Source organism: Alexandromys fortis, unplaced genomic scaffold, assembly GCF_014885135.2.
Source record: "Alexandromys fortis isolate MF-2015 unplaced genomic scaffold, M_Fortis_MF-2015_v1.1 scaffold_36, whole genome shotgun sequence".
Taxonomy (NCBI): Eukaryota; Metazoa; Chordata; class Mammalia; order Rodentia; family Cricetidae; genus Alexandromys; species Alexandromys fortis.
Genome location: NW_026067915.1, coordinates 7,843,696 through 7,859,611, shown reverse-complemented (window position 1 = coordinate 7,859,611; position 15,916 = coordinate 7,843,696). Strand labels below are relative to the sequence as shown.

The window sequence follows — 15,916 nt, the reverse complement described above, 5'->3', positions numbered from 1 at the left end:
TATCCTGAGCGAGGTAACCCAGACCCAAAAAGATGAACATGGGATGTACTCACTCATAATTGGTTTCTAGCCATAAATAAAGGTCACGGAGTGTATACCTGGTGAACCTAAAGAAGCTAAATAAGAAGGTGAACCCACCCAAGGAAAATCATATAGTTATCCTCTTGGCTAAGGGAAGTAGATAAAATTGCCGGGTAGAACTAGTTCTTGTAGACCAAGCTGGCCTTGAACTCTCACAGAGATCCACCTGCCTCTGTGTCCCGAGTGCTGGGATTAAAGGCATGCACTACCACCACTCAACTTTTACCTCGATATATATATTTTTTTTTTTTTTTTGGTTTTTCGAGACAGGGTTTCTCTGTAGCTTTGGAGCCTGTCCTGGAACTCCCTTTGTAGACCAGGCTGGCCTCGAACTCACAGAGATCCACCTGCCTCTGCTTCCCGAGTGCTGGGATTAAAGGCGTGCGCCACCACCGCCCAGCATTACCTCGATATTTTTATTGAAAGTAATTTGACTTTACCCATGTGATTTATTTTCTCATTTAACAAAGACCTTCCTTATCTCTATGCAACTAAAAGTACATCACTTCTGTTTTACACCATGCCTTTCAGAATTACAGATTTGCTGTTTTAACTTCCTCATTCTTCTCACACAGCTGTTCTTCTCTACCATTTTACTGAGGCAGCTCTCCCAGACTCATCTTGCTATTCTAAATTTTGTCCTTAGCTAAGGTGATTCTCTATGGACTTGACTGAAACCGTATCCCATTGTACTTTTCTTCTGTGTTGTTGTTTGTCCCTATGTTTTTCTGTTGTTAGTTTTTCTTTTGCCTGTTTTTTAAATCTCAGTACCTTTAGGATTCTGATCAAAGCTTCTTCTCGTTCTATATGAATTCCATTCTTAATCTCATTTACTCCTTCAAATGAAGAATCTAAACTTTATATCTGACCTAAATCTTTTGAGATTTGGTTATGCACATCTCACTATCTACAAGGACTAAAAAGTATCTTGTATATATCTTGTTCACATTTGTATTCCCATGTTTGTTTAGCACATAGAGCATCATAGAAAATTCTATTTACTTGGTGAACAAACAAATATATAAAAAGCTAGGATGCATCTTATTATTCTAAGTGTAATATTTTCATACCATTCTTTTGTTACTCTCAAAGACATTTAATGAGTGTAACTGGGCATATAAAGAACGTTTCCTTTATGATAACATAGATTTTTCACTGTGGCTTAGTGTTACTGTTACAGTTGGCAAGGAGCCTGGGGGGGGGGTGGCAGGAAGGAGATGTTGAGCTGGGATGGGAAGATTAGAGAGCAAAGGAATATTTTTCCAAATATTTCAAATACTGTTTCTGATTTGTTTTAGTCTGTAATTTCTTACAAGAATGGTCTGTATGAATTGAGAATAAAATATTTAGTGTCTGTTAAATTTTCATTCCAGCAAGAAGGAAAATTCTTATAAAGACTTTGGTAAAGTTTGAAAAATAGTATATAGTAGTTAAAGTCCTCAAATACTTCCCTGGAGTTATATATGTAGAAAGATATAAACTGAATAACTTCCTTTAGGTCTAGTATTATACATATTTTCACAATTATCTGTTCATATTAGAGATTATATTTGCTACAATAGGTGTAGAGTTGGACTCCAACCTCGAGACTTATGGAGGAGTATAAACTCATTGCTACTTTCAAGAACTCATACTTGAGAGAGACTAGACACAGCCACAATTAATCAATAAACAACAGCATATATGCATTGCAAATTGTTTGGCACAACAAGTAAGGTATTTTACCAGTGCGTGTGGTTTTAATCTTTGCCTATCACAATAAGGTGTTTCATAAGCCTTTAGGGATTTTTCTGTATATGCCTTTTTAATTTGTTTCATTACATTTTCTGTCTCTCTCTTTCCTACATTTCAGTGAACGGTTTCTGGTGAGACTGAACAAGAATGGTGGACCAAGGAACCCAGAGAAGATAGAACGAATGTGTGCCCTTTTTACAGTATGTGCAAATACTCTTCCCCCTTTGTGTGCCAACTTTAATCAAGGGCCTGCTATGTAAATATTGTCACTCTGGAAACAAACATCTATTCTTATCTCCCACCTCCACTGGTGAGAATAGGAATTGATTTATGTTTCCATCAAGTTTTAATGAAATACTTGTAGAGACCTTTAGTTAGCAGTGGTCTTTAATTGAAATTTTATTTAAAAAATCAGGTACCTAATGTAGATTTTATATGCTATTTCATATAAAATCTTTGATGTCCAAGGCATCCACTAGACCTATAGTTTAGGAGCCATCTAGTAAGTTCATGTAAACTAACCTGTCCTCTTTATAATACCAAATGGAGGAAATGTTCTACTCTCATCTGTACTTTACACTTTTCTAAGTAACTATGTTATTGCTCTTGGTCTCCACTCATGAAGCTATCATCTCATCTCAGAAGGCTTGGCAAATCTGCTTATTAAAAATTTGATCTCGTAATTCTACAATGCCCTTGTGTTATCCAAATCAACTTTATTTATTTTTACTAAGTAACAACTATCCACCTTTATTTAATTAATTTATTGAAGAAAAAACAAGAATATATCACAATTTAAAGTTCTTGGATCCTTGTGAATGCTTTGACCTATTTCAGTGATAGTTAAGATATATCAAATTCATTGGCTAGGCATAGTTTGCTTATGTCTGTTACAACTAGCTAGTTAGGAGGCAGATGCTAGAGGATTAGCAAGATGCTAGCAAAAACAAAATAGAGCAAAACAGAAATCCTCATGAGCTTACGAAGGTGTGATAGTTCCACGATGTTCTTGGCCTTGCATGTGGCCCATGACTGGTAGGCAGAGAGCTATCTTAAAGTTGATTTGATGCCTCTTAAGGGAAAATAGTATTTATCTGAAGATCTAATATGTGACTTTATTGGAGAGCTAAAATTATGTTTCTTCACCTGACTTCAGATCATTTACTACAATTTAATCTGTCAAAATGTCAGATGATGGTACTACAGAATAAGAAACTACTCTCAGTGGAATAGCTCTCACTGAAAATATTCTCTATGTAGAAAAGAATGTTTCAGCTGTATAGGAATGTTTTCAAACCTAACTAAGCTCAAATAATATTTTGTCCATGACTGAGCTCATCATTGAAACCTTGGGAGATAATGTAAGAAGAAAGAATAGGAAAAGCAACCCCGTGGCAATTATTGAGGGAATTAAATTAAAATGGCTGATCTAGAAAGAACAGTGTACTCTATTCAACACCAAACAGAAGAAAGAATCAAGATTACAGGGAAGGGGATTTATGTGAGCAGAGAGCTTTGAAGTGAGAGTGCCTGACCGACGTCATTTCTAAAGCAGAAAGAGGATGTCTTAGTTAGAAAGAGGCTTTTCTAGATCTTGATATCCTCCTTATTTTCTACTAAAACAAGAGAAATTGTTAGTGACTGTTGTTTAGATTTGAAAGAGCTACGTGTATAAGTAAGCTATTGAATTCTTAGATATGAATGCTCTTAAAAAATTAACTTAATTATGGAGACTTTGAATGTAATTATAGTAAGTCAAAATTTTTATTTAGCACTTTATTTATATATCTGAGTCAAGAGGCCAAAGCTGAAGCATCACCTGTGTAAATAAAAGTGTGTGTAATACTCATGGTGTGCCCCTCTCTGCCACAGTGGGAAGGCACAAGCTGTTAGTGTGCTACTGGGTGGTTCCCTTTGTACTACAGCCCTGGACTTTTTAAAGTTTCCCAGCTTTATTGGAGGAGTATTTACAAGGTTTTAAATAAAAATTTTTATAAATTCCTTGAGAATTTTGTACATTTTTTATCATAATCATCCCCTTTCTTGAACTCCTCCATATTCATGCCCTTTCCATCCTCTCCCAACTTTGTTCCTCATTAAAAAAATTGAGTCCAATTTGTACTGCCTAATATACTCTTGGTTATGTGGCAGTCCACTGGAGCACTGTTGATAGTGATGCTAGACATTTTGAAGTGCAGGTTAACTAACACTAGTTTAGCTATGTAGATGGAACTATATTATTTGAAAATGTACCAAACCTTCAGGAAATATATAAACTTTAAGAATGAGCATAAAATACTTGAAAATGTTTTTTTTTTCAATTTCTATTATTTATTGTATATCTTTTTTTTTTGTCTTTCCAAGGCAGGATTTTTCTGTGTAACAGTCCTGGCTAACTTGATACTCACTCTATAGACCAAGCTGGCCTCAAATTCATAGAGATCTATTTGCCTCTGCCTCCCAAGTGCTGGGATTAAACGCATGCACCACCACCACTTGGTTATTGTATAACTTATTACAGTGTTAACTTGAAAATATTTAAAATTTCATTTTCATTTTTATTAAACTTCTTTTAGATTTATATTATGTGTGTGGGTGTTTTTCACAATACATATGTGCACCATGTGCGAGCCTAGTGCCTGTGGAGATTAGAAGAGAGCATTCGATTCCCTGGAACTGGAGTTTCTTATGTTTGTAAGTCACTGTGTAGATGCTGGGAACTTAACTCTGTTCTTACAAAGAACAGAGTTCTCAACCACAAATTCCACTGAGCCATCTCTCCATCCCCTAAAATTCCATTTTAAAATTAGAGAAATGTACAAAATGGAGTTCAATACATCCATTCAATATTAAAAGATAACTTTTATGTAAAAGTTTATCTTTGTGATGCCAGAGATACTATTTTTTTAAATAAACTTTTGTAACTTATTTCATTGTTGCTATTTTCTAAGAACTTGGCAATATATTGTGACCATTTAGGATCCAGAAGTACAGTTTGACCTTTCTGTATTACCTTTTCATGTGTCCCTGGTTTTTCTATTCAGAGTTACTCAGCAGGACAGAGCTGGACTAGAGTAAGATAAGCAGCACACAGGATTCAAGAATGAGAGCCTCCTTACATTTTGTACCGTAGGTTACTTCCTTGCTTCCCCTTAATTGTAGTCCAATAAAAGGGTATAAATCAAGGAACATGGTGACTCTGCATTTATGAGCTAACTCAAAATCATAGATACTTTTTTTTCTGTCCTTATTAAAAGAGACATGCATGTGAAACCAAGCAAAATATGAAAGATGAACAGAAAATGGAGCTGATGGACTCCTTCATAGAAGTGAAAATAGGAAAACCTGTCTCATGAAAAAAAAGGTCACACCATCAGACACCACTAAATCACCATAATGACAGAGCAACCTGCAAGTGGATAACCTCATGACAAATCTGAAACTTCATAGACGATGGATGGATGGATGGATGGATGGATGGATGGATGGATGGATGGATAGTATATATGAAATATATATGGAAGTTTTACTATTCCTGGTGTAACGTTCTAAATAAAAAAATAGCAAGTGTGTTACTTTACAATGGATTCTAAATATAAATATGTTAAAACAGATTTTTGTAACTTTTCAGCTTGAAAGTTTATGATTTGGGATTATATTTGTTTACTTAAAAGAACCTTTTTAAATTTTCCAATAAAATTATTTTAGGGCCAGTAAGATGGCTCTATGTTGCCAAGCCTGATGACCTGAGTTTGATTCTAGTTCCCACATGGTGGCTCTATGTTGCCAAGCCTGATGACCTGAGTTTGATTCTAGTTCCCACATGGTGGAGAAAACTGATTTGTGTAAGTTGTCCTCTGACCTCCATATGCATGACATGACACACGGCACCTTTTCATAAATAATGGAAAAACAAGATAAAACATTTTCAGTCTTATAACTTGGTACAGATAATAACAATAAATATCTAAATTTAGAACCAAGTCTTTTTATCAAGATTTCACTAAGACCAAATTAATCTCATTTGTAGGAAATGTGGCAAGTGTGTAATAATGATTTGTGGACAGTGGGATGAATATAAAGTTAGTACAGAATAAAATTTTAGTGTATTCATCATTAATGAGATTTTAATGTTTTGCTACATTTTTATTGCACTGAACATTTATTTCTTGCATTATAAAATGTCTTTGCATGCTGACAGAATAACCATGGGTGAAAACAATATGAATTCCATTCTGAAACTTTTGTAGATACTTGATTTATTAGGTGATCTAAATGAGAGCTAGAAGAATACTATCAATAAAATAAAATTTCAAAGGAATATAATATTCAAGTTTTCATTATATATTTTAACAATTTTTATTTTAATAAGTCTTATGCAATGTATTTTGAATATATTTTCCCTCCCCTAGGCATCCTCGAGATCCTCCCAACCTTGCTACCCACCCAACTCACATTCTTTCCCTCTCAAAAAAAAAAAAAAAGAGAGACAGAAGAAAAATTTTAAAAAACAGTAAGACAAATATAATGAACGAAAAATCCTCTCTCTCTACACACACACAGTCTATTTTGTGTTGGCCAGCTACTACTGGGCATGGGACCTGCTCTGGAGGGTGGTTGTATACACAGCGATACTCCATTGAAGTAAACTGATTTTCTCTTCTCTAGCAGGTTTCAGCTGCAAATAGTTTCTTAGTTCAAAGTGAAACTTCATGTCCACTTCCCCTTCTGTGATTTTGTATGGTTTGAACCTGTGCAGGTTTTGTAGGTATTGTTGTAGTCTTTGTCAGTTCTATTGTGTTTAGAAAATACTGTTCCTTGGAGTCATCTACCATGCCTGGCTCTTACAATCTTTCCTTCTTCTCTTTGGCGTAGATCCCTGAGCCTTGAGGTGAAGGGCTTGATGAAGACTTCCCAGTTAGGACTGAGTCCTCCAATGTATCTCATTCTCTGCACACTGTCCAGTTTTGGGGCTCTGTGTCACTTCCCATCTTCTGCAAGAAGAAACTTCTCTGATGAGGGTTGAGAAAGGCATTGATCTATGGGCATAGCAGTATGTCATTAGGAATAATTTTATTGCTGTGTTCCTTTAGTAGAATAATAGTAATAGGTTTTCCCCCTAGAATCCACGACTTTTCTAGTCTCAGGTTCCTGGTCATTTGAACACTGTCTAGTGTGAAATCTATCTCATGAAATGTGTCTTAAATTCAATCATAAAGTAGTTTATTACTCCTAACATTTGTGCCCCTATTGTACCAATTAATCTTGCAGGCAGCTTGCTGTTTTACATCATAGGTTTTGTACCTGGTTGATATTGGTGATTACTTTTTTCCTCCAGCATCATGAGGTAGTCAGTAGGGGTTAAACTTCTAGCTGAGCACCAGTTCAGGCTTTCATTGTTGAATGACAAAGTAGTATTTTCAGTAATAGGGCCTCTCCACTGTATAAATCTTATTGTATGTATTAAATGTTATGTTCTCTAATCTCCCTTCTCCCCCTTTAATATATATTAAAAGGAAACTGCTTTGAAGTTCAAATGAAATGAAATTTATCATCATTTTCTGTGCATTATTTGCCTAGATTTATTTATTCATTCTTTTTCTTTTCTTAGGATCTGAGCAGCAAAGACATGAAGAGAGATTTATACATAGTGGCCCATGTGATCCGAATAGGTATTGTTCACTTTAGCTGTTCTCATGATTAACACTGGTCAAACTTAGGAAAAGTATACATCTGAACTTTATCAGGATTAGAGTCTAGCCTCTTTTTTTGGTTTGCTGTGGTTTGCTTTGCTTTGCCTTTAATCTTAGGTGCTGCAGTAGCTGGGTTTGATGCAAATAAATACATGTTTTCCCCATTTCAAATCTTCTGTTCCCTCTTTGAATTCGGGCCCAAATTTTGTATTTTAAGTGGTCTGATTTTTTTTAATATTCTCCCTGTAACATTGCCTGCTTCTGTATGTGTTTTTTTTCCTCTAAAGTTCTTACAGAGTTACTAGAATGCCAATTGAACAAGTGTTACATGCCCCTTGCTTTAGTTTCTTTCCGAAACTATGCAATCGTGCCATTTCCCACAAAATTAGAGTTAATGTTGCCAGTGCAGAAGATAAGTAGCTTCTCATTTCTACTCAAACTGAGATGAAAGAAAGTGACCTTGCACTGCTGTTCCATTGTTTTATTGGCCATACATATTTCAGGTTTGGGTGATAGAACTAAGTCTTCTTTCATAGTCTAAATTCTAGAATATAGTGTATAATTTTGTCAAAAATATGTTGAATCCTTTGATAATATAACAGCTGTTTTGCCTTACTTCATAAAGCATCTGTTGAAATCACATTTTTTGCGAGAGCTTTATCACTGTTGGCACAGCCTTGCTGTCTCTGAGGAATAAGCAGCAATCCATAGCTCGCGATTTCTCTCACCACCACAATGGTTCATCAGCATCTCTGGCATTAGAATTTGGTTAGAGGAAGAACTTCTAGTTGAGAACCTTTATACCTATGAATATATGGTTTATAAGAGCAGCTAAAAATACTGAAATTTTATTAGTAGTATAGCCATCAAGTTTAAATCTTATCAGTTCACTGACATTTTTTAAGAAATTCATCAAGTCATTCTTATTTTCATTTGATTAATAAATGTACTGTTGGGATTAATTGACCAAATGTGACACAGAAAAAGGACTTTGGCCAGAGGCTGATTTGGTGTTCTTCCTTACAGATATCCTTAGATGACTCACTTTAGCTCTTTATTCATCTTTGGGAATCTTTTAGGACCTGTAGCTCTGGTGTCACTGGCTGATAATTAGAAGGTACTAGAGAAGAGTGTTGTCGTTCTCTGCCTAATTGGTGTTTTCTGCGATCCCCAAGGTCGAATGCTCCTGAATGACTCCAAAAAGGGTCCTGCTCACCTGCACTACAGGCGGCCGTATGGCTGTGCAGTTCTAAGCATTTTGGATGTTCTGCAGTCACTTACAGAATTAAAAGAAGAAAAAGATTTTGTTCTTAAAGTTTACACGTGAGTAATAATACATGTCAGGAATAATGATAGTTTGTAACATGCCCTGAGAGCAGCGGTTCTCAAGCCTTATCAACATAGAGTAACCGTAATTCAGTATAAGGAGGGTTAGTGGAAATGCAGATTTTGATCTAAGGCTTTAAAGTCTCAGGCATTTTTATTTTTAATAAATTTCTTAGGTACTAAAACATCTGAATTTGGACCCTTCTAATCTAAAGTCTGATAGTAGACATTTCTTGTTCGTACCTATAATAGTCATTTTCTCTGTAGAATAAGCCAATTTGATATTTTCAGAAAAACTAACAATATAATTTCTCATTTATCCTAAATACAAAATTCTATATTTAGTATATATCCAACAATTACTGCTGCTAAGCTAGCCAAGAATGCAGTTTACTTAAAAGAATTATGAGTCAGGTTATAATGTATTTGAAGAAAAGCCAAAAGTTTTGAGGATCCAAGATCTTGTTCTTTTCTGCTACCACATATGGTATGGCATGGAGTTATTTTTGGTATTCTTCAACCAGGGGATATGCCTTATAGATTCATTCCGTCTCCTCATGGCCCTTACTCAACAGTAGTAAAGAGAAAAGGAATTAAAAAAGGAAACTAGAACATGGGTGTATAATCTCTCTTTGCTTATGGGGAATCCAGAAATATATAGAGTTCTTAAAAATGATTAGTGGTGAATTTAGCAAGCTTTTGCTTTTTTAATAACAAGAAAGTTTTTGAGACAGTCAGTAATCCCAGCTGGCCTAGAACTCACTGTGTGTCGCATGCTGGCCTCTAGCTCATGATGATCCTCCTGTTTAAGCTTCCTGTACGCTGGGACTGCAATCATGAGTGACCGTGCCCAGCTTTAATGAGTTTTTAAAATAAATGTATATCTGATAAAAGTTAATATTTATCTTATTTTATATGTATTAATGTTTTATCTAAGTGTATATAAGTGTACCATAGTATGCCTGAGTGTTTCCGGAAGTCAGGAGAGGTCTTTGAAGCCCCTGAAATTGGAGTTATGAATGTTTGTAAGCCACCATATGGGTTCTGAGAATCAAACCCAGGTCCTCTTCAAGAATACCCAGTGCTCTTAACTGAAAGCCCTATTTCTGATAATTTTCTAAAGAAACAAGTTCTCTGTTAACTTTAACATAGTATCATTTTCCCAAATTAAGTCAAATACTGTCAATCATTTTGTTAATATAGTTTTACCATAATATTGTATTATATTTTCCTGCATTATGTGTTCTATCAGGCTCCAATATGGAATTAATTCAATTTATAATTACACCTAACTCAGGAGTTTCTTTAATCAAGTACATTTAATGAATTTCAAAATAAAAGTCCAAACATATTTATTAAATATTTTTCTTCACCTCTGTTTGGTTAAGTTGTGGAATTGATGGGGTGAAGATATTTCTTGAAGTAGTCATTTGCAACAAAAAGATTATCTTGCTTTCTCCTTAGTGCATGATTCAGAGTTTCTAAAAATACTGAGTTTCTTTTTGGATGAGTGGTAGAACCTACTTTTTCATATGCTTTCCTTTCAAAAGGAGTAAACAGAAATCCAAGATCATAGTTCTCATCATCTTATTCCATTATATTCTATCCAATGGCAAAGGGATGAAGGATAGTACAAAAGATGGTGTATCTGTGTGTAGCAGCTAGTCCTTGCTTTAGTGCAAAATCTCATTGCAGATAAGGAACTTCTTGCACTGCTTCAGTTCTGAAATCTTGCTAGGCGTCTTATTTGCCTAATTGCCTCTAAAACAACAGCTTTTAGTACCAGTGTTCCACTTTGCAAGAAGTGAGATCCATGCGTAGTATTTTCTTAGCTCCTTCCTACAAGCTGTGTCAGTTCTACAATGCCAAAGAAAGTTAGTGTTTATAGAAAGGAAGAGCTGTTTTTCCTTTGGAAGGAGTGACACAGTTTAAATGTAAGATGGCTTTTCTACTTCACTAGGCTACAAGACTTTCAAACAAATTCTCAAATGTAGGTTTGTGAAATTGATTTTTTCATGCAGTTTGGACTTCTTCCAGGATTAGTAACTTAAATCCATAGCATCTCATTGAACCCAACTGTCAGAAGCCGTATTTTTCAGTCCCTTTCAGGTGATGTGTTTGTTGGTTCAATTAAATTGTAAACCTTAAGACTATTAGTTTCTACTGATAGTGCTTTAACTTTTCCTAGGAAAGAATTTTCTAAGTATGAAGACCTGTCCTACAGACTTAATCAGTAATTGATTCCAGTACCACAGCTCTCCCAAAAATTAAAGTTTGGCTATATAGATGTTTAACCTTATTTAGTCATTACACAATGTATACATGTATGGATATGTTACACAAAACCCCATTAATACATGTAATTTTTATGTTTTTTGTATCTTACATATTTTTTGTAAAGACAATAGTCTTGGAGTTTGTATTGCTGTGAAGAGACACCATTATCAGGGGAACTCTTATAAAGGAAAATATTTAGTTGGAGTGGCTCACTTATAGTTCAGAAGTTTAGTCCATTTTCATCATGGCAGGAAGCAAGGCAGCATGCACACAGATGCAAAGGCAATAGGAAGTAAACATGTTATCTGGGGAAAAGGCAGAGACAGTGTACTGGGTATCACCTCTGCTTCCATTTCTCCACTGTTAAAGAAAACCACATTTTTACTTTCTCTACAGGAACACCTACAGTAACTCTAGGTGTGAGTTACTGATAGACATGCTTGTAATTATATTCATATTTCATATAGTCTGTAGTGAAATACATAATGAAGTTCTCATTGCATTGACTTATATGCACATAATGTTTACCTAAAGTCAACTTACTAGAAACAGAAAGACTACTAAAACAGTGCAAAGATTATTTTGTATTTCTTAACAGAGAAGATAATCTGTATGGAGAGAATCTGATATTTAAGAAAATATGAATAAGTTATTATTAGGCTGAGCAAGGTATCCCTCCAGAATGAATGGGCTCCAAAAATCCAGTTCAAGCACTAGGGATAAATCTCGGTCCCATTGCCAATGGCCTCAAGCCACATAATTCTCCTGTACACTCAGAGGGCCTAGTATAGGTCTATGAAGATTCTCCCACTATCAATCCAGAGTCAGTGAGCTCTCATCAGTTCAAGTCAGCTGTTTTGCGGATATTCCCATTATGGTCATGACCCCTTTGCTAATATTATTGCTCCTCCTCTCTTGGTCTGGTCTCCAGAAGCTCAGCCCAGTGCTTAACTGGATATCTGCATCTGCTTCCATCAGTTGCTGGATTAAAGTTTTATGATAACAGTTAAGGTAGTCATCAACCTGGTTATAGGGGAAGGCCAGTTCAGGCACACTCCTCACTTTTGCTTAGGGTCTTGTCTGGGGTCTTTCTTGTGGATTCCTGAGAATTTTCCCAGTGTCAGTTTTCTCGCTAGCTCCAGTATGGCTCCCTTAATCAAGATATTTCTTTCCTTGCTCTCCCTCTCCGTCTTTTTTTTCCATCTTAACCATCCTGTTCCCTCATATTCTCCTGTTCCCTCCACTTCTCCCCTCTCCTTCCCCTTCTAACCCCCCCCCAATTTTCTCAGGAGATCTTGTCTAATTCCCCTTCCCAAGGGAATCCATGTATGTCTCTCTTAGGGTCCTCCTTGTTCCCTAGCCTCTCCAGGGTAATGGACTATATGCTAATTGTAGCACGATTAGTGAAAACTCAGAGACAGAAATTGGGGTTCAGTCTGAAGATTAGAAAGACAAAATAGCCAGCCACTGGCTCTTACCTCTGCCCCAGTCCAAAATAGCAATCCTGCCTCCAGGAATCTCACAGTGAGACTGTGTGAGAGCTATCTTCTCCTGTATTATATTCTTCTTTAGTGCTAGGAATAAAGGCCTGCACCACTACCACCCAGTTTCTATGGCAAATGACCATGGCTCCTGGGATTAAAGGTGTGTGTCACCAGTGCCTGGTTTGTAAGGCAATTAGAGTAGCTGTTTTACACTCTGAACTTCAGGCAAGCTTTATTTATTTAAATACAAATGAAATATCACTACATCTGGTTACCCTCTGCTTTACATCTAATATTCACTTATGAGTGAGTACAAAACACAAAAACAAAAACAAAAAAGCAGCCAGGCTGTGGTGGTGCACGCCTTTAATCCCAGAATTTGAGAGACAGAGACGGGCAGATCTCCATGAGTTTGAGGCCAGCTGGTCTACTAAGTGAGTTCCAGGACAGACACCAAGGCTACAGAGAAACCCTGTCTCGAAAAACAAAACAAACAAACAAAACAAAACAAAAAGAGTGAGTACAGACCATGTTTGTCTTTCTAGGTCTGGGTTCCCTCACTCAGGTTTTGTTGTTTTTTTTTTTGTTGTTTTGTTTTGTTTTGTTTTGTTTTTCTAGTTCTATCCATTTGCCTACAGATTTCAAGATGTCAGTTTTTTGTTTTTTGTTTTTTGTNTTTTTTTTTTTTTTTTTTTTTTTTTTTTTTTTTTTACTGCTGAACAGTACTCCATTGTGCAAATATACCACATTTTCTTTATTCATTTTTCAGATATGGGGCACTTAGGATGTGTCCAGGTTCTGGCTACTATAAATAATGCTGTTATGAACACAGTCTAGCAGATGTCCTTTTGGTATGACTGTGCATCTTTTGGGTATATGCCCAAAAGCAGTATTGCTGGATCTTGAGGTAGATTGATTCCCAATTTTCTGAGAAACTGCCATACTGATTTCCAAAGTGGTTGTACAAGTTTGCACTCCTACCAGCAATGAAAAAGTGCTCTCCTTACTCCTCATTCTCTCTAACATAAGCTATCATTAGTGGTTTTGATTTGCATTTCTCTGATGGCAAAAGATGTTGAACAATTCCTTAAGTATCTTCCAGCCATTTGCAATTCTTATGTTGAGAATTCTCTGTCTAGATAATAATAATCCATTTTAATTGGATTTTTAGGTATTTTGATAGTTTCTTGAGTTCATTATATATTTTGGGAGATCAATCCTCTGCCACATATGAGGTTGGCGAAGGTATTTTCCCATTCTGTAGGCTGCCTTTTTATCTTATTTACTGTGTCCTTTGCTTTACAGAAGCTTCTCAGTTTCAGGAGGCTTCATTTATTTATTGTTGCTCCCAGTGTCTGTGTTACTATTATATTTAGGAAGTGTTCTCCTGTGCCCATGCATTGAAAACCACTTCCCATTTTCTCTTCCATGAGGTTCAGTGTGGTCGGATTTATTTGAGGTCTTTGATCCATTTGGACTTGAGTTTTGTGCATGGAGATAGACAGGAATCTATTTGCATTCTTCTACATGTCGACATCCAGTTATGTCAGCACTATTTGTTGAAGATGCTTCCTTTTTTCCATTGTATAATTTAACTTCTTTGTCAAAAATCAGGTGTCCATAGGTGTGTAGATTAACATCAGGGTCTTTGATTTGATTCCATTGGTCTATCTGTCTGTTTTAATGCCAATACCAAGCTGTTTTCATTACCACAGCTCTATAGTAGATCTTTAAGTCAGGAATGGTGTTGCGTATGGAGGCTCCTTTGTTGTTTTGGCCATCCTGGGTTTTTGTTTTTTTCATATGAAGTTGAATATAATTCTTTCAAGGTCTGTGAAGAATTGTGTTGGGATTTTTGATGGGGTTTACATTAAATCTGTAGATTGCTTTTGGTAAGATTGCCGTTTTTATTATGTTGATCCTACCTATCCAAGAGCATGGGAGATCTTTTCATTTTCTGGTATCTTCTTCAATTTCTTTCTTTAAAAACTTAAAGTTCTTGTTATACAGGTCTTTACTGTTGTAGAAGGCTGCTTGTTTGTTCCCGGCTGCTCAGTCCCGAAATAACCACACAGAAACTGTATTAATTTAATCACTGCTTGGCCTGTTAGCTCTAGCTTCTTATTGGCTAGCTCTTACATCTTAGTGTAACCCATTTCTATTAATCTGTGTATTGCACATGGCTGTGGCTTACTAGCAAGGTTCCGTCCGGCATCTATCTCTAGGAGGGATACATGGCTTCTCCTGACTCCACCTTCTTTCTCCCAACATTCAGTTTAGTTTTCCCCACCTAGCTCTGCTCTGCCCTGCTATATGCTCAAAGCAGTTTCTTTATTCATTAACCAATAAAAGCAACACATATACAGAAGGACTTCCCACATCATTTTACTTCTTTGGTTGCTGCTACCCCAAGAATGTTATGACCTGTGGAACCTACATATATGCCCTGTTGCTTCTTAATGCTTAAAGAACTCATGTGGAGAAATAAAAGTTTTCCATCCCTCTAACACCTGAACATGCAGTGGCTGAAGTGCTACCCAATTGTCTATGCTTCTTGTCCCTGTAATGAATAAAATGGGCTGCCATGGCAGTACGTGGATGCTGAAATTCTTCATGCATCTTATAAGTGAAGCTAAACTATTGACATCATTAATCATACTCTACATATTAATTTGATTGGGTATAACATAATCATGTTTCATTATAATCATGAATCATTTGATTATTTAATAAATGCTTACATTTAAATTTTTCCTACAAAATATCCTAGTGATTGGATAAAATATGCTGATGAAGCTACAGCCTCTAAATAAAATGATTTGAGTAGCTTCTCTACCCTTAGCTTATACTTAACGTCGCTCAGATCCTCATCCTCAAATACACAGTGAGCATATTTATTACCCATCACTTGCCTTGTAGGTCCTCATGAAATTAGTCTTTGCATATAAGTCATAACAATGAAACTTGTCTTCAGATATTACAAATGTCCCTTAGGACAAGATCAGCCCCCACTGAGAGCCATAGTTGCTAGTCTGTAGAAATTTTTTTTTCAATCTGGTAATTTGTTTCACTTTTCTCTAGACCCATATCTTTGATATTAATCACAGTGTGTTAGTTTGTTCTTGAGGTTTTTTTTATTGCCAAATTTGTTGCTCTTTCATTTTAACTCCTTTTTTTCTGCCTACCACTTACTCCTTATGTGTCTTCTCATATTTCTGAGGCTTAAAATGCTGAATATATTCTTGGTGTGTATTCTCTTTACCTTCTTTTTGTTTTCTTGTTTGTTTCTTTTTTTTTTTTTTTTTTTTTTTTTGTTGGTTT

At 35.9% G+C, this 15,916-nt stretch overlaps 1 protein-coding gene across 1 annotated transcript in view; it reads left to right on the top strand.

Moving 5' to 3' along the window:
- Dock3 (dedicator of cytokinesis 3) overlaps positions 1–15,916 on the top strand; it is a 367,607-nt gene that overhangs the window by 220,095 nt on the left and 131,596 nt on the right. The window contains exons 10-12 of the mRNA XM_050139541.1: positions 1,934–2,015; positions 7,427–7,487; positions 8,684–8,831. Of these exons, the coding sequence (XP_049995498.1) occupies positions 1,934–2,015; positions 7,427–7,487; positions 8,684–8,831 (291 nt within the window). The remainder of the gene's footprint in view (positions 1–1,933; positions 2,016–7,426; positions 7,488–8,683; positions 8,832–15,916) is intronic.